The sequence below is a fragment of the Stomoxys calcitrans genome, chromosome 5 (assembly GCF_963082655.1).
Source record: "Stomoxys calcitrans chromosome 5, idStoCalc2.1, whole genome shotgun sequence".
Classification (NCBI taxonomy): domain Eukaryota; kingdom Metazoa; phylum Arthropoda; class Insecta; order Diptera; family Muscidae; genus Stomoxys; species Stomoxys calcitrans.
In genome coordinates this window covers 142403881-142429197 of record NC_081556.1, presented here as the reverse complement: position 1 = coordinate 142429197, position 25317 = coordinate 142403881, and the positions used below count along the sequence as shown (strand labels likewise).

Genomic DNA, 25317 nt, shown 5'->3' with positions numbered 1-25317 from the left:
TTTGTCTTTGGCTTGTCGATTATATCATTATCAAGAAAAACTAAAAAAAAAAAAAAATCCAAAAAAATTACCATTCTTCGACCAAATTTGGATTCTAAACAAAAAAAAAAAAAAGGAAAAAGATAATAATAATTATTAATATTCAAAGAAATGAAAGAACATACAGAAATATAACGATAACGAAAGTTATAAAAAGACAGATTTATTTTTAGGAACTATTAAAAAAAAATATCATGAGAAAGTAAAACAACTAAAAACAGAAACACATAAACTTATGTACATATACCTATAAAATCTATAATCTATAAAAAAAAAAAAAAATCACATATATCTTCTTTAGAAAGATGTTTTTTTTTTATTTGTTTCCTACTCCACTTCTTTCTAAAGGAAATATATGAAAATTATATATTATATATATTATATTATATTATATTTTCTTTTAAGTGGTTAGACAAAAAAAAAAAAACATACAAAAATACAAAGCAGAATATTTAATAATACATATATGCATATATATATTAGAATAGGAAAGAAAGAAAATTAAATTAAAAATATGTTAATATATGTCATCGAACAAAGCTATTATAAGACAGAAACCAACTGATTTTTTTTATAATTTAAAAATTAAGCAATAATGAATTTCAATTAGATCTATATAAATATATTAATTTGTTTTATAATAAAAATTAAAAATTTGTAATGTAATCAATTATAACAATATGTGTTGATAATATACGGAAAGGCTGAGAATGTAGTGGAAATGTAAAAGTGGGTTAAAGCTCGATAAGGGGTATTTTCATTACAATGAAAAGCATAGAAAATACCATGGATGACTGAAAAGTCATAAGGGGTGGGTCGCCTTTGAAGACACAACACCAAAGTCTTTTATGATACGAGAAATTTGGAAACGAATTCGAATAATGGGTGACAAGGGTACACATAGAGAAACGAAAGAGCTGATAACTTTGATTTCCGTTTCCTTTTTGTTCAAACTTGCCATTTCCTAGTAACATAATATCTTCCGGTTTATAAATATATCTTGGTACGAACTAAATTTAAATGTGAAGCCTCAGCGGAAAAAGAACCTCCCCATCCGGCGAGCTAAGCCGCAGCCAAGACCGTCGTACCGTTCCCGCTCAACCAAATTAAAGAGGTTGTCACATTTTGGCGCCCAACATTCGAGCCTTTAAAATTCTATATCCCATAGCCAAAGCCTTAATAGGAGAATTCGACTTGGATCGGTGTCCCAGAAGGTATCATTTAGTACCATGCTGTGTAGCAACGATTCAAGATCTTATCGAATATTGGGCCATTTATCAAAATTGATTGTTTTGTTGTCGTATCAAAAATCATAAATTGATAACGCTATATAGCAGTATATTTATTAGTTTTTGTGTCGATTTTTAAATACAATTTGAATTTGGTAAAGATAATCCAAGAAAAAGAGAAATAGTCCATTTTTGTATAAACTCGAAGATATCAGCTTTTATATTTTTTTTATATAAACCCATCACAAAATCACATAAATAAAAACACTCAATAATTCGAAGGAATTTTCGTCTTGTTTTATTGTTTAAAACAGCAAAAGTTAAAATTCCATTACAATTTTATGGTCATATATATTAAATTCCTAAATTATTGTTTAGAAAAACTTAATTTTTATGAATTAGTATAAATTTGCTCCAAATTTCTCTGTACCCATCTTTGACAGCCCACTACTAATATCAGCCACATAATAACCTGAAAAGACAAATAAGACAGCATTTAATAAGTACAATTGTGCTATTAAAATTCTAAAAATATTTGTAAAATTGCATATACTAATACATGCCAATATAACTAACCTATACCTACTAACAGAATATGTGTTGTATCATAATCCGAATTTAAGAGAAAAACAAACAATAATACATATTGCAAATTGATATCCATTTAAAAAAAAAAAAAAAAAACACTCGTGATATAGTTTTACAAGCTAATAATAGACATATTTGTTTATCGAACAATCAAACGTTCGATACATACATCGGAATACAAAGTTTTTGGCTTAGTGTTTCTACCCCTCATACAGGAAGAACCGTTCAAAGAGGGAAGGGCGTTAGCTAATTAATTTTCCTATATGTTGAGACGTTTGGCACTTCACCGTCCTTTTAAGTAGATTGCTGCCAGGTTTGATTTAGAGGACATGCCTAACAGTAAGGCACCTTCTAGAGTCTCGAGTCGGATTGCAGCTAGGAACAATCTTTTTGGTCAGGTAGATAGTAACGGCACACAGGACGTTCCGACAGACCATAATTTGACAGGCTACACCCCAAATTCTAGCTCATCTAGATCTGGCCTGGACAGGACAGTGGTGTCACAGAACCGTATAGTTCCATTAATGTCATTGTCGTTTCCTTGGGAGCTTGGCCCACGAACTACATCGTCACCAGGGACACCGAGTACCATACCTACTCCTGAATATAGTAGTATCACTGCACAGGAGATAAGGAGGGAGTTTGCGAGGATGTCGAGACAAGATCAAAGATTACCGACAGTAGAGGAGAACGTAAACCCTGATGTTAGAGCTAACATAGGTGGTATGAGTTTACGGGATTACGTAGATGCGTCTGTAGGGGCCGCTCAGGCTAGCATGATGAGATCGATAGAACAGAACTTAGCCGTAATGATTCCACAGGCTATTCGGAATTCATTAGACTCTCATGTTAATAGCACATTGAACAATGACCACAATAGGAACGGTCACGAGGGACAATACCATTCACAACCGCGATTCAATGCACAGTCATACCAACAAGACGCGAGTTTTCATGGACAACGATCAAGACAACAGCAGGATGCAGGACTACCTAACCAGCAACAACCTAACCCTGATTTTTACCGTGGTGGGCACACACAATATGTGAATCAGAATTTGTCATTGGGTTATAAACCTATGACCCCTTTACAGTTACAGAAGTGGGGGTTGAGATTCGACGGCACATCGAAGAATGTCAGTGTGGAGGATTTTGTATTTAGAGCGGAATCGCTTAGGATAGATTATAATTGTCCGTGGGACATTTTTGTTAAGGGATTTCACCACTTTTTGACAGGACGTGCTTATGACTGGATATGGGAGTTTCGTCAGCAGAACCCTTATTGTCAGTGGGATCATCTGAAATACCATTTAATCAAGAAGTTTAGGAATTTCGAGAGCGACTTCGAAATTCAACGCAGGATGATGGAGCGAAGGCAATTGCCATCAGAAACGGCTGACTCATTTATTACTGAAGTGGTTAAGTTGAGGAATCAGATGCGTGTGCAGATCCACGAGTATGAGATAGTTAGGATAATTAAGGACAATCTTAAAGACGGTTTGATGCAGTTAGTTTATCCTAAGGATATCGAGACCATTGAGGAACTTTTAGAAGAGTGCAAAAGGGCAGAGAGAAATATAGCGAAACGTGCACCATTCCGGCAACAGCAACAGAACTTTAGACGTGTACACGAACTGGACTACTACGAAACGGAACAGGAACATTATCACCAGGAGGTGGAGGCACTACAACAAACACCAACTACTACTAAGCAATTGACTTGTTGGAATTGCAAAATGCTAGGCCATTCGTTTATAGATTGCCCTACCGAACAGAGGAATATTTTTTGTTTCAAATGTGGGTTCGATGGTGTTACATCGCCCAAATGCCCTAAATGCTTGGGAAACTCCACAAGGAACATGCAAAGGACTGGGCTGACATGTTCGAAACAAAGCCAGACCCAGTAGTTGTGCCATTTCAGCCAACAAATCTACCTGCGAATTCATCCAACAACATAATTAAGACGACACAAGATACGGCAGCAAGAGGATTGAAAGTACTCATTCCATATGAACAGCGTTTGCACATTTACAATCAGAAACGAGACCAAATTTTCAAAGATTTTTTACCTGTTAGCAAGAGAGTTTCGAAGGCAAGGACAGCTCATGCTAGACGAAAAAAGGAAAGAAGGGAGATAGCATCTACATGCATAGGCACAGAAGGAGACGTGAGACCATACCTGGATGTTAAATTGAATGGTGTTGAGTTTAGAGGCCTAATGGATAGTGGTGCTTCAATAAGTTGTCTGGGCAAGAACTGTTTGGAGAGTCTAAAGAAGATGAATGTTTCAATACTCAATTTCAAATCATTTATACAGACAGCAAATGGACAAGATGAGCAGATTATTGGGAAGGTTAAACTCACTGTTGAGTGTGGAGATATTCGCCAAGAGGTTTTGTTCTATTTGGTACCTAATTTGAAACAATCCCTGATTCTAGGTTATGATATTTGGGGTAAATTAGGAATTCGGATTCAGAGAGAGAATAAATTCATCAATGAAATTGACTATCCTACAGAGACTAAGACACATCAATTGGATATTGGACAAACCATGCGTTTGGAGAACGCAAAATTATCATTTAGGTGTTATACTACATTCGGTTTAGGAAAGACGCGGCTAGAGACACACAGAATTGATGTGGGCAATGCTGCACCGAAGAAGATGCGCTACTTTCCAGTTAGTCCAGCCGTACAAAGGCTGATGTATGAGGAGCTTGACAGGATGATAGAACTCGATGTGATAGAGGAGGCACAGAATTCCGAGTGGAATAATCGCGTGACATTGGTTATGAAGCCTGGCAAGAACCGGCTATGCCTAGACGCTAGGGAATTGAACAAGGTCACACGAAAAGATGCGTATCCCTTGCCCAACATTGATGGGTTATTGTCGAGATTGGGTGATACACACTATATTTCGGCTATTGATCTCAAGGACGCATTTTGGCAAATTCCTCTGGAGGAATCAAGTCGACCGTTGACTGCATTCACAGTCCAGGGAAGGCCACATTATCAATTCAAGGTAATGCCTTTCGGACTGTGCAATGCAGCTCAACGAATGTGTCGATTGATGGACAAGGTGATTCCTTCAGAGTTGAAAGACCGAGTGTTTGTGTACCTTGATGATCTTTTAGTGGTATCACCAAATTTTGACGTTCACCTAGAGATGCTGGCTATTGTGGGAAACAGACTGACGGCTGCTGGCCTGACTATCAATATGGAAAAGTCCAAGTTCTGTTACAGGGAACTAAGATACCTAGGATACATCGTGGGAGCTGGAAAATTGAAACCTGATCCTGGCAAGATAGAGGCAATAATGGGCATTAAGCCACCAAGAACCCAAAAGGACGTGAGAAAGTTCCTTGGAACAGTTGGATGGTACCGCAGGTTCATCCCTGACTTTTCGACTCTGACAGCACCGATTACTGATACACTAAAGAAATCATCTAAATTTGTTTTGACTCCGAATGCTTTGAAATCTTTCGAAGAACTAAAATTACGTCTAGTCTCTAGCCCTGTTCTAACTAGTCCAGATTTCGAAAGGCCATTTTATGTGCAATGTGATGCTTCAGATGTTGGTATTGGTGCCGTGCTCTTCCAGAAAGATAATGAAGAAGGTGAGCACCCGATCGAGTACTTCTCGAAGAAGCTTAACACCGCACAAAAGAATTACTCGACAACGGAAAAAGAATGTCTTGCCGTAATACTAGCCATTGAACGATTCAGGCAATACATAGAGCTAATGGAATTCACAGTGATCACTGACCATTCCAGCTTGCAATGGCTGATGAGACAACATGACTTAAATGGTCGACTCGCCAGGTGGAGTTTGAAACTCCAGGGGTACCGATTTACGATTGAACATCGTAAAGGTTCTATGAATATAGTCCCTGATATGTTGTCCAGGTTGGATATGGAAGAAATAGCACATGATCAGACTGGCATTCTCAATTTTGATTCAGAGGAATTTAAGAATCAACAGTATTTAGCTCTTATCGACACAATTGAACAAAACGGCGACAGACTACCAGATTTGAAGGTCAAAGAGGGCATTGTGTATAAAAGGGTGAAATTTAACCGCAACGATGTAGAAAATGAAGATGATTGCTGGAAGATATGGCTACCTGAGGGATTGACTGCAGAGATTATTAGAAAAGCCCATGAACATAATACATTCCACGGCGGCATTGCAAAGACTTTGCACAATATACGAGAGTTTTTCTATTGGCCCTCTATGACAACACAAATTAGAGATTTTGTCCGAAATTGCGATGTATGCAAAGAAACAAAACCGCCTAAACAAATTCTCAGACCACCCATGGGGAATGAATTTATAACACAAAGGCCCTTTCAACGCATATATATCGATTTTCTAGGCCCGTATCCGAGGACAAAATCTGGCAAAACTTATATTTTTATCGTTTTAGACCACAAGACCAAATTTGTTTTATTAAAGGCCATGCAAAAGGCGACAACGAAACTGGTGAATGCGTTTCTCATTGATGAGGTTTTCCATAAGTTCGGAGTACCTGAGGTGATTCACTCCGATAATGGTAAGCAGTTTACCTCTGAGTCATTCAAAGACCTTTTGCAAATGTTTGGCATAAGACACGTGCGCACAGCCATACATGCACCACAGGCCAACGCTAGCGAAAGGGTCAACCAGACAATACTGAGCAGCATACGGAGCTACCTGGATGACGACCAATCCAAATGGGATGAGAAACTTTCCAAAATTGAATGTACGTTGAGGTCAACCATACATGCGTCTTTGGGAATATCCCCGTACTTTGCTCTAACTGGCTACAACATGGTAACACATGCGGATGCATACGAAATTCTTAGAAAACTGAACTCATTGGAAGATGGCGATATGTTCATTCTACCTAAGACTAACCAGATGCAAATCCTACACAAGAGGCTAAAGGAAAAGATGCATGACGCTTATGAAAGGAATGTAAAGTCGTATAATAGGAGAAGTCGAGAGATAGTATTTAAACCAGGACAAGAGGTGTTCCGAAAAAGTTTTAGGCAAAGCAACTTTACCAAAGGTATAAACGCGAAATTATGCAGACAATGGCTTAAATGTCGCATTAGGGCGAGGGTTGGTAACAGCCAATATGAAATTGAGGACTTAAAAGGAAATCGCATTGGTGTTATGCACGCGCAACATTTACGACAGTAGAGTGCAAGACTACCTGTCCACTAGGGTCTATGTACGTAATTCTAATCGGACTTATTTTAATAAGGTCTCACCAAGATTTTAGTATTTTCACCACAGGACGTACGAGGAGTTAGAGTTGTCATTCATTGTGATTATTCCATTGTTGTAGAGATTTTTTTTTGCCAGTAACCGTTGCGATTGAAGGACCTAGAAAGAGGAAAAGGGACTTTAGTATGAAGTTTAAATAATTTACCTGTAAAGAGAAAAAAGACATTAGTATATTAATTTTATAATGATATTTCATGAGACTTATCTTAAATTTCCATGTAGATCCTCCTGACCTTATTGTTCATATCCATTTCATTAGTTAGCATCCTACTTGACTTCCAGGACTCACACAACCCATCCATATCAGTTGTTGTCGTTGCCACTTTGGGCTAAATAAGTATATGACATATTTGAATCCTTTTTCCACAGAGCATTATTTTGGACAGCAGGCTACCGGTCATAAACAATTTTTTTGCTGATTTTATGGTGCTGTTTGTACGCGTTGATGGACACATGTAGATATTTTTCCAATTGGTTAGAGTTTCCTCCTTTATGATTTTTGTATTCCCTTGCCATCAATGTTGAACACAATTGGTACCAATAACGTGAATACGACTTGGGTGATGATTCGTTTTGCCGGCTTATGTTGTCAAAATTGCATTTGTGCCACCTTAATTCTTATACCAGTTGTGTGAGACATTTGCCACCGCTCATAATGGACACGGTTTGTTTGGTGCCACACATTATTTCCTTTTGCTTCTTGCGGACACAAATGTCATTGGTCCCTTTTGTTGTCGATTCCAGGTATTTGTTTGTGTCTGTCCGGACAATTATAATGAGGCAGAATTTGCATACAGGAGCATCACTGAAGGAGATTATAAAAATTTGAGCATCTTTTCATAGAAATTATAAAGTTTTACCTGTTTTACATTTTGCTTAACATGCCCACTTCGTGTGTGGAAAAATGCTTCGCGTACTTTATTCAGTTTTAATGACACACAGCAGGCGATTGTTTTATGATGACCGCTTTCAATTTTTCCATACTCATACAAATTGCATCCTGAAAGAATTTAGGACAAATCATTTTCTTGAAATGTTTTTTAATTGTTTTCAATACCTGATGTGTTTTCGTTTGTTTGTCAACAAGCAATAAAGGCGGCACACACACACACCTCCATGGAAAAAGAAACTCGGCCATAGATTTGTTGATTTATTTCTTTTTGGTGTACTGTATTATTGTTTTTCCCAACTCTTTTCAGACGCAGGCTTCATGAAAAGAGCTGGCTTTGTGACGGCTGCATCTTGTTGCCAATATCCCAATATTTTTTATATTTTATTAGGGACATTTTTTAGCTGCTTCGGTTTTTACTTATTTTTTTTATTTTAATGTTTGGCCTGCCAATTTCGCATTTGACAGATGAACAGAGATGGGAACACATGATGCTAAGACAGAGTTGGATCTCAACGGCCAGGGTCTGGCAAACTATCACTTTTCAGAGAGGGGATGTCATTAATAGGACGAGAGAGCCAGAGTTAACGCGTGTTTTCCAATGAAAAATTTCCATTTTTTTCTTAGATTGACAACTGATTTGAGAGAATGATTGATTGAGTTCATCCTTTTTCCTTTTGAACTTGTGTGCTGACTACATCATTAAAAAAATTGGCTCCGGCAGTGAAATAGTTTTTATTTAGTGGTGGCAATAAATTTCTTTTTTTTTCTTGATTTTTTTTATGGAATTAGAAGGAATCCCATACCTGCACCATCTTCATTTCTGGCCACAAACGTGCTCACGCTTGTACAGTACTTCTGACCTGAGGGTGCACCCCAAGTCACAAAAGTTCCACATTGAAGCCCCCATAAATTCATAAGACAGAGTTGGCAACAGCACAGTAAGATTCACGTAGTATTCATACACCTAATTGTGTTTGTCTTTGGCTTGTCGATTATATCATTATCAAGAAAAACTAAAAAAAAAAAAAAATCCAAAAAAATTACCATTCTTCGACCAAATTTGGATTCTAAACAAAAAAAAAAAAAAGGAAAAAGATAATAATAATTATTAATATTCAAAGAAATGAAAGAACATACAGAAATATAACGATAACGAAAGTTATAAAAAGACAGATTTATTTTTAGGAACTATTAAAAAAAAATATCATGAGAAAGTAAAACAACTAAAAACAGAAACACATAAACTTATGTACATATACCTATAAAATCTATAATCTATAAAAAAAAAAAAAAATCACATATATCTTCTTTAGAAAGATGTTTTTTTTTTATTTGTTTCCTACTCCACTTCTTTCTAAAGGAAATATATGAAAATTATATATTATATATATTATATTATATTATATTTTCTTTTAAGTGGTTAGACAAAAAAAAAAAAACATACAAAAATACAAAGCAGAATATTTAATAATACATATATGCATATATATATTAGAATAGGAAAGAAAGAAAATCAAATTAAAAATATGTTAATATATGTCATCGAACAAAGCTATTATAAGACAGAAACCAACTGATTTTTTTTATAATTTAAAAATTAAGCAATAATGAATTTCAATTAGATCTATATAAATATATTAATTTGTTTTATAATAAAAATTAAAAATTTGTAATGTAATCAATTATAACAATATGTGTTGATAATATACGGAAAGGCTGAGAATGTAGTGGAAATGTAAAAGTGGGTTAAAGCTCGATAAGGGGTATTTTCATTACAATGAAAAGCATAGAAAATACCATGGATGACTGAAAAGTCATAAGGGGTGGGTCGCCTTTGAAGACACAACACCAAAGTCTTTTATGATACGAGAAATTTGGAAACGAATTCGAATAATGGGTGACAAGGGTACACATAGAGAAACGAAAGAGCTGATAACTTTGATTTCCGTTTCCTTTTTGTTCAAACTTGCCATTTCCTAGTAACATAATATCTTCCGGTTTATAAATATATCTTGGTACGAACTAAATTTAAATGTGAAGCCTCAGCGGAAAAAGAACCTCCCCATCCGGCGAGCTAAGCCGCAGCCAAGACCGTCGTACCGTTCCCGCTCAACCAAATTAAAGAGGTTGTCACACAATCAACTCTGCTTTAATGATGTTGTCTATGTTGTTTGTTGTTGTTTGACATTTGACGAAGAATTGAGCCCGTCCGATTTTGCAATAATTTAATAGGCATTTTCGCTTCGAATGAAGTTTGTATGGAGAAAAAAACTAAGCGGGTGTATCCCCGTTTACACTGCTCATTAAATCCGGAGTTAAGGCTCTCGTCAGCTGATTTTATAAAGGGAAATCAGATGATCGAGCCACTTAACCCGAATTTAAAGAGCAGCGCAAACGGAGTTTAATATTATTGCCGTTTAATAAAACATATGATGCCATCATTTAATATGAATGACAAAATTTAAAGATTATTCAATGATTACATGTTCTGTAAATACATTATTGCTTAAGATTTTAATAAAATCACACTTATGACTATTTTGGATGTGTCAGTTCTACCAATGTTAAAGACACATTAGTATACAGGAAGAGTGTTTTATTTATCCATATGCGAGCAAATCCGCTGGACTGGTATATAAAACAACCCAAACATCAGTTGTATTTTAATTTAGTCCTATCCAGTGCAGATCAATGTTTTGGATAAAATATCACTACAAAGTTGTAAATTTACACCGGTAATCACAAAACTTAAAAAAGTTTTATAGTAGGTTTATTTGCAAGTTCAATAAAGAAAATCAGTCAAACAAGCCTGTTTTAACGCTACTTTTAGTTTTGTGAACATAGGTATTAATTTATAAACAATTTAATTCTCAAAACTGCTGATATCGGAACAAGCCTGTATAATATTAATAGACAATACTTCCCTCTCCATTCCACCCACACAAAATCAATTCATTAATTATTATTTTATATTTCACAAAAAATTAAGTAATGATGGAATTAAGGAATGTGAAACTGCTGGCTCAGGATGCACTTATGAGTACAATTTTTTTATTTTTGTTTTGATTTTGCAGATAGCTTAGTTTAGTTGGAGTATAGTTTTTTTGTTGTGCTAATGACCCAACCTCTTAACTGTACCATGCTGCTGGCTGAAGATGAGATCGATCATTATTTTATTGTAATGGCCGGTACTACGTCCATTTATCACAATTGAAAACACATGGTTTTCGCGATTACCGTTGTGAAACACTACAAATATCTCAATGATTACATAATACATTGATTGAAATGTTGTTGTTGTGCTAATTAAATTTTTGTTATTGTGCTAAAGACAATACCTCTTTATAGTAACATGACGACATATTTTGATTTTCAACCTTTTTGATTTTTCGATTATTTTGACTTTAAAGTCGATTATTCGATTTTTTTATCCAGTAAAAGTCGACTTTGACTGTTTTACACAAAAAGTCGATTAATCGATTAGTGGAGAGACGATTAGATGTCTTCCAAAAAAATACATTAATTCGTTCAGCATTTTATTAAAACAGGGAACAGACAACACGAGTGTTAGAAAATCTTGTGCGAATTAGGTAATGTAACAAAGACGTGAATGAAATTCCCAATAATATTATAAAAATAAAAGCATCTTAGAGTGAATGTGAGAGCAATGAAAAAGGTTAAAAAGTGCCTGATAAAGAGTCGCAAGTAATAGAAACCATAAAGAAACAACCAAGAAAAGTGCATATTTATAAAACCCCCATAAAGTCTCGAACAAGAAAAAACCTTGATCGGACACCAACACAAAAAAGCAAATATAAATCCACAATCCGATCAACGCCTCTTAAAAAATAAACAGAAATCAGAGAATTTACTGCAAAAAATGCAAAAGGTGTATGTATGAATAATTTATGAACTCATCGAACGGATTTGGAAATTTGTTTATAATGTTGTTTTTTTATTGCTGGTGTGGCACAGCAAGACACTCAAAGAAAGCTAAATTGTTAAACAAATGAGCAAAAAAAAGAGAGACATAATGGTGGGGCTGTGAAAATCATGTGTGTAATCTGTGTGCAAGTCTTAAAGAACAAACAAATAACAAAAAATATGCATAAGACAACTAAAAGTCGAAATTTCTACAAGTTTGTTACTAAAAAAATATAATCATTGAAGCATAACTTAATTTAAACGTCATATTTTTCTTCTTCTGTCTTATTTCATGGCAAAGTGAAGTTGTGAGATGAGATTGTGTTGTGTGGCTCATGCTTCTTTGGCGTAAGCAACATAGCAACTTTGAAGGCAGAGCCAAAGTACCAACAACAGCAGCAGCACCAGCAACCAAGAAATCAAAACGTTGTCCATTTGTTGTTGTGTCGTTGCCAAATCGTCGTGTAATATAGTCAAGTCTTACGTACGGGAGAAAAAAAACTCGGCATTTGTGACGCGGTCTCCCCTCAAACAAACCAACCAGCCATCAAATCATTAGTCTGCTCTTGCCTACCTAGCCCCCACTCTCATTCCCCATTCTCTCACCCAAAGGTATGTAGCGAAATTGAGTATGGTAATGCTAAAATAGGTTGTTGTTGCTATTTTTGTCATGTTCTTATTGTTGTCGCTATTTTTTTTTTATTTACTTTATATATGTACCTACTCGTCATATTTGTTGTAATTTTTTTATTGTTATTTTTTCTGTTTTGTTTTTTCGATTGTTTGATGTTCTTTTTGGTTCTCTGCTTTACGTTTTCATGTTCTAGTTAAATATAATAAAACAAATGCAAAAAAAACTTCTGTACAGTTATTTCTGAAGTTCCCTAACACAGCAAACAACACAACAACAAGTAACGGCGAACGTAGCACCACATCGCTGTATTTCGTTATTGTATTACAAAAAGCGCAGCCAGTCTACCGGTCGGTCCCATTAAAAGAATCTTACAGACCACCATAAAAAACGAAAACAAAAGAGATTACCTTACCTGGTTATAAGTATTTCCTGCTGCTGCACAGGTTGAGCCCAACTTATTTTTTTCTTTATATTACTATTAAAGGCGAATGATGAAAAATAAGAAACTTAATTTGTTATTTGTCAATTGACGACATCACAGCTGTCGTTGGGCTGTCACTGCACTCTCAGCAGCGCTGCCTACATAATTGTCATAATCGCACTGCGCTGCATTTATCAATTGGGAGGCAGCAAATGGGGCCGCAGCCAAAACCATCGGCGCGTTGATGAACTAAACTGAGTAACGAATAAAAAACATGCAAGAGGCGTTGACCTGATGTTACAACATAATCGTTTAATATATTCATATCAGATACATGATATATTATAGGTGATTTTTAACTAAAAAGATTGAAAATATGAGTGGATGGGAGATCAGCTGTTAATAAAATGTTTCTATTTTTGTGAAATAAACATTTGGAAAATATACTCGAACCTTGTAGGTGAAATTAGCCAGCATCATGATTTCGGAAATTGCAAGTCACAACAACTGTTAGCACCAATTCAAACCTTGCTTTGGTGACTTTATTCTATCGAAGGAACTCAGTCAGTGCAAGCAAACAACGGAGCGCGATTTTTTTTTTTGGAATTTAGGAATAAGAAATCTAATTCCCGCAGTGCAAAACTGAGCGTTATCATATGAGGGTTGCCTTCTATATTTCGGGATTAGAGAACAAAAACAAATATTAATCATCGAAAATCGCTTTATTGTTTTTCAAAATATGCCCTATACACTTTTGCATGCATTTGAACCAATTGTCGAATCACTTTGGCCACTCTGATTAAGGTATCTCCAAAACATGCAACCGCTTCTTCAGGTGTCGAAAAACGTTGCACTCTCATTTTATTTTTTACGTTCGGGATTAAAAACAAGTCATTCGGTTTCAAGTCAGGTCTATACGGCTCAAAAATGCACTTGTTTGAGCCGATGTGTGAGAGCTCGCTTTGTCGTAGTGAAGAGTGATCCGTCTTTGTCGGTTGGTTTTCCTGATTCCTTGAAAGACAACAGACAACCAAATGGTTGTGTACCAATCAGAATTGATTCAAGATTTAATTCCATTTTTTGGGCGAGATGAATCTTAAGTTACTGTAAACAACACAAATAGCGCTCATATGTCAAAACGTTCTGAGTATGTATAACCTTTAAAATGTCAAGCTTTATGATAGAGCTGCCAATTGTTTGATTGCAACACCAGGGTTGTCCAATCACGAAATATAAAAGTCAACCCTGGTATCTCTAGCACGTGTCCTCAACTAAAAACTCTCCTGGAGTCATTGATCTAGTTTCACCAAACCTGCCAGAACTTTTTCCCAAATTCCATATTTGTCCATGAATATTCTCTTAAGGAACAGGGATAAACTTAACATTGAGCTTTAACTTGAATCGGACAGCTCTCGTGATCGTAAGATCCTAAATGTTGGCAAAATGAGTAAAGCCATAGAATTTTGCAATGTTGTCTCTCTGTTTATCAAAAGCAGGCCAACCTATGAATGGAAAATACGAAATTTTGGCGAAATTCTTGACATAATTCAAACATTTTTAATAGCCTAGTCCATAAGTGGTTCGAAAATCTTCCAGTAATAAGGTAGTTGAAACCATTTTTTTTTTCTGCATCGTTTTTTTTTTTTTCAAATTTTGAGGAAGCGTCATCGCTATTGCGATGGTTTTTATTGTTGGTTGCTTTTTGTGGTAGTCACATTTTCCCAAAATAATACTCAATAGAGCGAAGCAAATAAACAAAAACCAACATTCAAGGTTGCCGGCTCAATTGTTTTTATCCGCATCAATGGAAATTCCCAAAATGTTAATAATGTTGTGCCATCGATATTGCTCCTCCTGGCCCTATTTTTCGCCCCATCACACAAAAACTCCATGAAAATGTCGTAATTTTTCTATTTTCTTTTTATCGATTAAGTTTGAAGTTCAAATAAGAAAAAAAATTTTCACACATGTTTTGAATGATGATTACTCATCAGGCCAAAGCATGATGCCCCACCACTGTTGATAGCTGCTGCTGCTGGTCGTTCATCCATCCATTCGTCCGTGCTATTTTCACATATATGTTTGTTTTTTTATACTTATGGGCATATTTTTAGTCTGCTGCTGCTTGGTAGTTGGGAAAAAGAAAGAGCGACAATACCCAAATGGTTGTACAATTCTTGGCGTATCCGTAAAGCATGGCATATTTTACTTTGTTTTACTTCCTTGGCCTCGCCTTCGGAGTATTTGTGGCACTTGGTCCCCCAAAACCTAGCTAAATATACTAGTGCATGTTCTCATGTGAGTGTTTGTACATATGTATGTGTGTGGCGTTCTATATTTGTACAAATTACAGTATAAAGAAATAAAACTAAAATTTCTTTTCCCATTTTTCCATCATCGTCATTATTATGTTAATGCGATGCATGTCTTTTGTTTTAGTTCCTTTTTTAAGTTTTTTTGTGCTGTTTTTTTTTATTGTTTTTCTGAACGGAGATGGTATATGTTTGTAATTGTGTGTAAATTTCACTCCCATATACATAGGTATGTGTGTGTTTGTGCGTGTTGCGTTTAGTGACAATTACTTAGTATTTTATCATTGGTTTTTGTTGTTGTCATTGTCCCCAACGCATGCATTGCCATCGGCGGGAACTTTAAAACAAAAACAAAAAAACAAAAAACACACACAGCCATGCATAATTTTAATACACTGCTCGCCTGCCTGCCCGGCTACGAGCTAATCGGCATACGCATCATATATGTACGTTTGTACTTTGTTGTAGTCAGTCAGTCCGTCATCTTTTCTGTTTTGTCTGCATGCTTGCGTGCGTTCTGTTGTGTGCAAATCCCAAAACCCAGCCCCAACCAGAAAATGTAATGAACAAAAGCGGATAGAGGAAAAACATTGCATGTTCTAATTTTATAAAATACATACTCGTCGAAGTCGTCTAATTTGCAAAAAAAAAAAGTAAAACAACGCAGTGATGTCAGAAGGGAACAACAACTGGCACTCCCGGGAAACAAATGCTGAAGTCATAACCCTATTGTGCGTCTTACATATTTTTACATAAAACATTAGACGCTTTCTCATTGGTTTTTGCGAATTTTCAAGTTGATTAAATGGACATTTTCTTGTAATCCCTTAGGAATGGGCATCTTTGTATGTCAGTAATATTACAAAAAGCACTCTCATTACAAAAGCTGAACAGCTGACTCAAGTTTAAACTGGGGGAGTTGATATTATAAAGGCCAGCCAGATAAGCATCCTACACAGCAGCAACTTTTGTATAAATTATATTTTGAATATAATCGATAATTTTATTTAAAAGACAGATTGTGTTGCCATCTTTAAATGTTCCTTTAAGCTGGGTATTCTTTGCAACTTTTCACGCGAAATGCTGTCAAACTCCATAGAAAAAACGTTGAAGAAAAATAGGTGAAAAAGTAGTAATCTGCTTATTGTGAGTAACATGGCAAAAAATTATATAGATAACGCTTGAAACCATTAAGGCTACCATTGCCGGTATAATTTTTTATAGTTTTTTGATTTCAGTGGTTCGTTTTTACTCTTTATTATTTTATTTATTTGTGATGAAAATAGATCTGTTAGCGTAATTTTCCAGTAAAAAAAAATTTGCGGAAAATTAAACAACTGGTTTTCATAAAACAGCTGTTCGATGCTGCAAATTTTTACTGGAAAAACCCCTCCAGCGCCAGCGTTTAGCCGACGTTTTTTAATATGGAGTTTGACAACATTCCGCGTGAAAAGCTGCATAGAATACCCTGCTTTACGGTGGTCAATGTCAAAGTAGTGTTCGAAACTATCCAATATTTGTTTTTTCTTACTTTATCTCAACATTATTGTTGTATCGCTAGCTTTCGATAAACTTCTTGGACCACTTGTTAATCAAAACATTTCTCTTAGACAGAGAATTCTGGTAACGATTGTTTTGACATTCCATGTTAAGTTAGCTTAGAGGTGATGCGACTAGCCAACTCGCTTACTCGCTGTTTCAGTCGGTTACCTTAAAAAGAACACGAAGAAAAACAGATAGAGATACAACATAGTAAGGTGGTTCAAGTCTTTAGGCCCGGTCGTCGCGGAAACGTGATGGCCATTGGTTATTTAAAGACGCCAATAACTCGTGCCTTCATATTGAGTATCACAGATCGGAGCTTAAAGCTCCAACCAAAAGGGTGCTCTTAATTATCCCGTGCCGAATTCAATCCCATGGCAGCCAGTTGTACGTACCGGGTTGACCCGATGAAGTCCTTCATCGGCAAGGGTTGCCGCCTCAATGTATAACACACTGCTACAACAGCAACAACAACCGTGCCGAATTAGGTCCTTTGCGGTTTCATCAGCTTCTATGAATTGTAATGTTATTCCCAGGCGCTCATTGACAAGGAAAACTTAGTCGAAAATTTTTATTACCAAATATTAAATTGACAAAATTTTGTATAATTGAACTATGAATTTCTTACAAAACATCCAAACTATCTTAATTTTATTTTTGTATATTATATGTTTCCCAAAGAGGAGAGTGTCAATCTAGTATGACCATGAGAATGAATATCGCTAAAACGGAAAAAATAAAAAAGAAAAATGTCAGACACAGTTGGCCTAGATTTTTCTTGCCTTTTTGGATTTGTATTGAATACATGTAATTTAAAGTCACACGGATGGCCCATATAATATATTTGCAGGTTCTCCAAAAAATGTATCTTCTATATTTGTTTATTACCTAATATGGCCAAATGTTAAACATGAATGATGGTAGACGACACCAAGACCATTGGCCAATAGCCAATGACTTTTAAAAATTTATAAACCGGTATGTGTTTAGTTTGCAAAAAAAAATCTTGCATTGTAGGGGGTTTTAACTGGGTGGCTTAATCCCAAAGCAATTGAACGCCAGTCTTTATTGATTCTTTCGATCTCTCTAAATCATCAACTTTATTGGGCAGAAAACCAAAACATTTGAACTCGAACATTTTGCAGGGGCTAATAATAAATATCAAACTCATTGTATGTGTTCACACGTTTTTTTGTTATATAAAACCCGATATAAATGGAAACAAGTTTCCTGCTTTCAACTTGAAAAGAGACTGCCGAGCCACCTTCTAATGTCATTACCATACCGTAGATAAAGAAAGACTTGACTCTGTCAACTTAAAGTTGTCTTCCATAACAGAACAAAATCTGAAAAAAATTAGCAAATCGAGGTACGAAAACAATTCCAAGTTTAGTTCAGTGCCGACTTTTGTTTTGTCTTGATTGGCTAGTAGTGCAAAGTGTTTCCGGTTTCGTTATTTCAATTTTTTTTATCCAATCATAAAATGTTTAATAATTTCTTTGATAAACAATAGTTTGATTGTAGAGAAGTGAAGAAATATTAAAACCATTAATTATAAAAATCAATAACATTAATTTGCAAATATTTTTGTTCGCTTTTTAATTATTAAAACTTCCAAAGAAAATTGAAAATTATAATAATCAACAAAACAAGATCAGCATCATCATCATGAATCACGGTTTGTAGAAATGTTTGAGTATATTTACATACATATGTATGTGTGTATATGGCATATAATAAGCTTAAGCTTGGTGTATAAGCTCTTTGGCTAATTTAAAATATAAATAAATTTAAATAAACGTGTTTAATATAATAATGTATGGGGCATTCCACTTCTAGTTGAAATTATCAAGTATGTATGAAATGTTATCTAATGGCAAAACTTCGTTGAAATTTCGATTTCAAAACTTTGATCTAAAAACAAACTCGTTTACCAAACTGTCGAAATAATGCTGGAACAAAAAATAATAATTGCAATTGGTCACAGTAATTTGTGAAAACTTACCTGGATATTGGAGCGCACAACAAAGTGATTACTGGCTTGAGCTGAGTATTCTGTTCACATTTTCAAGCGGAATTCTATCAAACTCCATATTAAAAACCGTCGGCTAAAAATAGGCCGAAAAGTAGTACTCTGCTTATAGTGAGGAAAATGGCAAAAAATCAAAGTGGCAACATTTGAAACCAATGCCGGCATCATTTTTGTATGTTTTATTGCTTTCATTAGTTGGTTTTTCTTTATTTATTTGCGAAAAAAATAAATTAAGTAGAAGAAACAATAAGTGCAGATAAAAAACGTGTTTTGTTATGGAAACAAAAACTTTAGATTGCTGTCAAATTTCGCCTGCGGAACAATTAAAAATTCCGGCGACTATTCGGAAAGCAGAATAGAGTACCAACCCTTAGGAGTATGTCTATAGTGGCATGGTCGGATTAATATCTGCACCATCTTTACAACCTCACCTACCTGAACATTGCTAAAAGATGATTCACTACATATGGATATCTATTTAGATCATGGCAGTACAAAATATTTGTCATTTTCATATAATGTATATCTTCAAACGATATATATCGTTTACCTTATCCTTAGGCCGGGTTTCTCATTCTCCGCTTAGAATTTATCGTATCGAAATTCTCCTGGTTAAAAGATGTGGTTTTCTGAAGATATGTGCCTATTGCTTATCCTGACGATAAACCTTAAACGGCGATGGGTGCCGGTCACCGACTTATCGTCCCGAAAAATACAGATGTGTTCTGTTTACCGATTGCTGCGCAATAAAACGAAGTGTTCGCGTATTTATCCAGTAACAATTTGCCAATAAAAATTTGCAAAAGAGTAAGAAACTTATGTGGTGGGAAAAAACAACCAGAAGAAATTTGCAACCTTTCAGTTACAAAACTCTCAAAATGTTTTTCGCTCTCACACTCTCTTCTACTAAAAAACGAACGACTTTCCGTAAAAGTTTCTGCAAATTTTTAAGTACCGCAACACTCTAATTGCTGATTGCTCCGTAATGTTGCCATATCTTCTAAATGACCTTAAAAGTGTATGAGAAAAGCAAATTTTTTAACCAAAGATTTATCTCTACAATAAATTCTCATTCTCGGGTTTCTCATTCTCCGCTTAGAATTTATCGTATCGAAATTCTCCTGGTTAAAAGAATTTGGTTTTCGGAATATATGCCTATTGCTTATCCTGACGATAAACCTTAACCGGCGATGGGTGCCGATTACTGACTTATCGTCCTGATAAATACAGTACAGTGTTCTGTTTACCGATTGCTGCGTAATAAAACGATGTGTTCGCGTATTTATCCAGTAACAATAAGCCAAGAAATTTGCAACCTTTCAGTTACAAAACTCTCCAAATGTTTTTCGCTCTCACACTCTCTTCTACTAAAAAACGAACGACTTTCCGCAGAAGTTTTTGCAAATTTTCTACACTCTAATTGCTGATTGCTGCCATATCTTCTAAATGACCTTGCCATATCTTCTAAGTGACCTTAAAAGTGTACGAGAAAACCAAATTTTTTAACAAGAGGTTTATCTCCACGATAAATTATTGTTCCGGTTAGCTAACACGAACTTTATTTTTTCTACGAGATACCCGCCCTTGAAATTTTCCCTGCCCTGTGATATTTTCGTGGTATTATTAACAAGTTTTCCACGTGGTATTATTAACAATTTCTGCGGACCATCATAATGGCTTTCAACAGCTTTTTGGTTAAGTTCTAAAGAAATGTTCTTTGTAGACAAAAATAGCATTTCTCATGGAAGCACCCATATTTAAATTTGAACTGGTTTGATGGCGCTAGATTGCATTTTTGTTGTGCTAAAGATGATTATTTAATCATTCAATTTGTTGTATGAATGGAAAATGGCACAAATATACAATTTAAACGAACTGTAATAGTCTTTACTATAATAGATCTTCTTCTTAATTGGTAAACAAAGCTTAGATTACAAAACATATTGTATATTGACCACGGTCGTTCATCAAAACTGTAAAGAGATAAATTAGGCTATATTATAACAGACAGCTTGCCATCATTGATAATGAACATTTGCATAATTTTATAGTTTTAGTTAATAATTTAAACCTACTCACAATGAATGTCATATGGTTTTACAATATGGTATTGTATATAAAATGTAATAAAACTAGTCAAGCCAAACGAATAAACTACAATATTTGATTATGTTTAGTCATTAATAAATTACAATACAAACAAATTTTGTATGAAGATGAGCTAAAAAAATATGAGAGAGGGAGAGAGCGACTTACAGCCACTGATTGTTGTTATTTTAGTGGCCAGACTTTTATAATGATATGGATTTATTAATTAGTATCTAGATCAAAGAGCACTCAGCAAAGGTAGCTTGACATGTGATTTGTGATGTCAGGAGGAGTTCGTATTAAACGCAATGGCATGATTTTTTTCTTCAGTAAACAAATCATACGTTCATTGGATCGTTTATTAGTCAAAACCATCATTGTAAAAGGGTGAAATATTGCTTCTCGTATTCAAGAGACAAGAAAGTTTTGCGAAGAATATTATGGCATATTATTCGGAACTTCTTACTATAGGTTTATTTTTGTACTTTTCGAATAAAAATTGACCTGTAAATATATGCAGGAGAGTAAGAACAGTCTTTATGCTCTTGTGTTATTTATTTAAATTAAACAACGGGTTTTCTAAAACAGCTGTTGAATCCTGCAAATTTTTGCTGGAAAAAAACCTCCAGTAGAAATTTGCAAGCTCTCATTTATCAAACTCTCAAAATGTTGTTCGCTCTCACTCACTCTCCCGCTCTCTTTTGCTTGCAAATAAAGTACGGCTTCCAGTAACGATTTGTGCAAATTTGCACACATTTTTGAGTCCACGGACACATATTTTACCGTTGTTGCTGTAGCAGTGTGTTGTACACTGAGGCGGCAGCCCTTGCCGAATCAATCGTGTCAATCCAATGCGTACCAGCTGTCATGGAATTGAAAAAATGGTATGGCAGTCATGTAAAAACTTCTCCCCAAAGAGGGGTCGCAATGCGGCTATAAAGAGGAGGCCCCGCATCATTGAGATTAAACATGAACCGGACAGCACTCATTAATATGTGAGAAGTTTTCCCCGGAATGTTTATGGGGGTTTCCCGGTTCCACCGATAATCCTGTTCTTAGCCTTGTGGAAGATAGCTTTTCACACTGCTGACCCGTCTCCTGAGTTCCCAATCTATATACTTTAATCATCACCTTGGTGAATTTTTATACCCACCACCGAAGGATGGGGGTATATTCATTTTGTCATTCCGTTTGCAACACTTCGAAATATTCACTTCCGACCCTATAGAGTATATATATTCTGGATCAGCATAAAAATCTAAGACGATCTAGCAATGTCCGTCCGTCTGTCTGCTACAGTCTTTAAAAATAGAGACATTGAGCTGAAACTTTGCACACATTCTTTTTTTGTCCATAAGCAGGATAAGTTCGAAGATGGGCTTTATCGGACTATATCTTGATATAGCCCCTATATAGACCGATCCGCCGATTAAGGGTCTTAGGTCCATATAGGCCACATTTATTATCCGATTTTGCTGAAATTTGGGACAGTGAGTTGTGTTAGACTCTTCGATATCTTTCTTCAATTTGGCCCAGATAGGTCCAGATTTGGAGATAACTGCCATATAGACCGATCTCTCGATTTAAGGTCTTGCGCCCATAAAAGACGCATTTATTGTCCGATTTTGCCAAAAATTGGGAAAGTGATCATTCCTGTTTTGGATATAGCTGTCATTTAGGCCGATCTCTCGATTTAAGGTTTTGGGCCTATAAAAGGCGCATTTATTGTCCGATGTCGCCAAAATTTGGGGCAGCGAGTTAGGTTAAGCCCCTCGACATACTTCTGCAATATGGCACAGATCGGTCCAGATTTGGATATAGCTGTCATATAGACCGATTTCTTGATTAAAGATTTTGGACCCATAAAAGGCGCATTTAATGTCCGATGTCGCCGAAATTTGGGACAGTGAATTGTGTTAGGCCCTTCGACATCCTTCTTCAATTTGGTCTAGATCGGTCCAGACTTGAATATAGCTGCCATATAGACCGATCACTCGATTTAAAGTTTTGGGGCCATAAAAGGCGCATTTATTGTCCGATTTAGCCGAAATTTGGGACAATGAATTGTGTTAAGCTCTTCTACACATCTCTGCAACTTGTTCCATATCGGTCCAGATTTAGATATAGCTGCCATATAGACCGATATCTTGTTTTAAAGTTTTGGCCCCATAAAATGCGCATTTATAATCCGATTTCACTAAAATTTGACACAGTGACTTATGTTAGGCTTAGGTTTTTCGACATTCGTGTCGTATACGGGTTAGATCGGATTATCTTTTGATATATCTACTAAAAAGACCAATATTTTGCTATAACATATTTCGATATAGCTGTTATGGGGCATAAAGTATGCATTTTTCACCGAATTTTGACGAAAGTTGGTTTACATAGATACCCGAGGTGGTGGGTAAACAAAGTGCGGCCCGGCCGAACTTAATGCCTTTTTACATGTTTTTTTTATTATTTATATTCTTCCTATCGATAATTGGATGTTTTCGGCCTATGCATTGTTATTGCTTCTGTATATATCGATTTCCTGATATTTTCATTTGAAATATAAGTGATAGGAATTTATCGATATGGAAAATATCAAATGTTGCGATTATCGAAAATTTGCAAGCTCTAGTGTACGAGAAGGATTTGCAGACGGTTGAGCATAGCAAGGGGACAATAGATGAACATCTAATTGCGTTGCTGGCTTCCCTCCAAGCTTTTATTCCTCTCGTAATTCTGGAGTTCTGACTGGACCACACTCTCGCCGTTAAGAGTTTCTTCCCGTGCCGTCTGATTCTCTAATTTTTATAACCACCACCATGGCATGGGGTTATCTTAATTTGATCAACCCGCTTGTAACACCTCGAAATATTCGTCAAACATCCCATAAAGTATATATATTCTTGATCATCATCTGAGTCGATCTAGCCATGTTTGTCCGTCCGACCATATGTCGAAATCACGAAAGTGGTCGAACGCGTAGAGCTAGCCGCTTGAAATTTTGCACCGATACTTAATATTGACGTAGATCGTTGGGGATTGTAAATGGGCCATATCGGTTCAGATTTAGATATAGCTCCCATATAAACCGATCTCCCGATTTGACTTGTTGAGCCCCTGTAAGCCACATTTTTTGTCCAATTTGGCTGAAATTTTGCATGTAGTTTTCTGTTATGACTTCTAACAACTCTGCTAAACTCTGCCAAGTACGGTTTAAATCGTTATATAACCTAATATATTGGGTTGCCCAAAAAGTAATTGCGGATTTTTCATATAGTCGGCTTTGACAAATTTTTTCACAGCTTGTGACTCTGTAATTGCATTCTTTCTTCTGTCAGTTATCAGCTGTTACTTTTAGCTTGCTTTAGAAAAAAAGTGTAAAAAAAGTGTATTTGATTAGTTCATCAAGTTCATTCTAAGTTTTATTAAAAATTCATTTACTTTCTTTTAAAAAAATCCGCAATTACTTTTTGGGCAACCCAATAGCTCCCATATAAACTGATCTCCCGATTTGACTTCTTGAGCCCTTACAAGCCGCAATTTTTGTCCGATTTGGCCGAAATCTTGCATGTGGTGTTCTGTTATGACTATAAACAACTGTGCTTAGTACGGTCCAAATCGGTCTATACTATGATATGGCTACCATATATACCGAACTGCCGATTTGACTTCTTGAGCCCATACAAGCCGCATCTTTTGTCCGATTTAGCCGAAATCTTGCATGTGGTGTTCTGTTATGACTTCCAACAACTGTGCCTAGTACGGTCCAAATCGGTTTATAACCTGATATAGCTCCCATATAAACCGGTCTCTCGCTCATCTTTGATCGGTTAGTAGAACCTTTTATTTTTGATGGTTTGACAGAAGTTTGGCATGTAGAATAAATTTATGCCTTTCAACTAAATTTGTATAAATTCTTAGCAGAATCCATGGTGGTGGGTTCCCTAGCCGAAGTTAGCAAGCTTTTACTTGTTTTGTCTAAGAGGAGCAACCGGCACGAGATGAATATGAGCATCACACAGTTTTCAGCTCTCAGTTCGGATTTGTGTTCATCGTCATTACGAGAAGCTCATCTGATAGCGGCCGGGCGCGTCCACAGGTTGCGGATAGTAAAATGCTCCTTATACAGAGCAGCTGTAACTGTAGTCACGGTCAATCAGCGGTATCGAGTGGAGAGTCTCAGTAAGAGGCCGGGCGGCACTGGCTCTTGCACAAATACTGAGTGCCTGTGATGCTCGATATGACAAGGCGAGTTATTGGCGCCTTTAAATACCCAATGGCCACCCTGTTCCTGCGGTGATCGGTCCTTTGGACCGGAACGAGCTTGCTCACCTACAGGAGCTTGATGACGAT

General features: G+C 36.0%; 1 protein-coding gene across 3 annotated transcripts in view; it reads left to right on the top strand.

The window, feature by feature from the left end:
* Nucleotides 1–11492: 11492 nt before the first annotated feature.
* LOC106088766 (YEATS domain-containing protein 2) overlaps nt 11493–25317 on the top strand; it is a 37666-nt gene continuing 23841 nt past the window's right edge. The window contains exons 1-2 of one of the 3 annotated variants that reach the window (XM_059368859.1): nt 11493–11607; nt 12248–12553. Coding sequence is in view for 1 of the 3 variants with exons in the window: in XM_059368861.1 (XP_059224844.1) it covers nt 18519–18528 (10 nt within the window). In the remaining 2 variants the exon portion in view is untranslated. Of the gene's footprint in view, nt 11608–12242; nt 12554–18503; nt 18529–25317 lie in introns of those variants that run through there. The other 2 variants (XM_013254436.2, XM_059368861.1) reach the window with 2 other exon arrangements.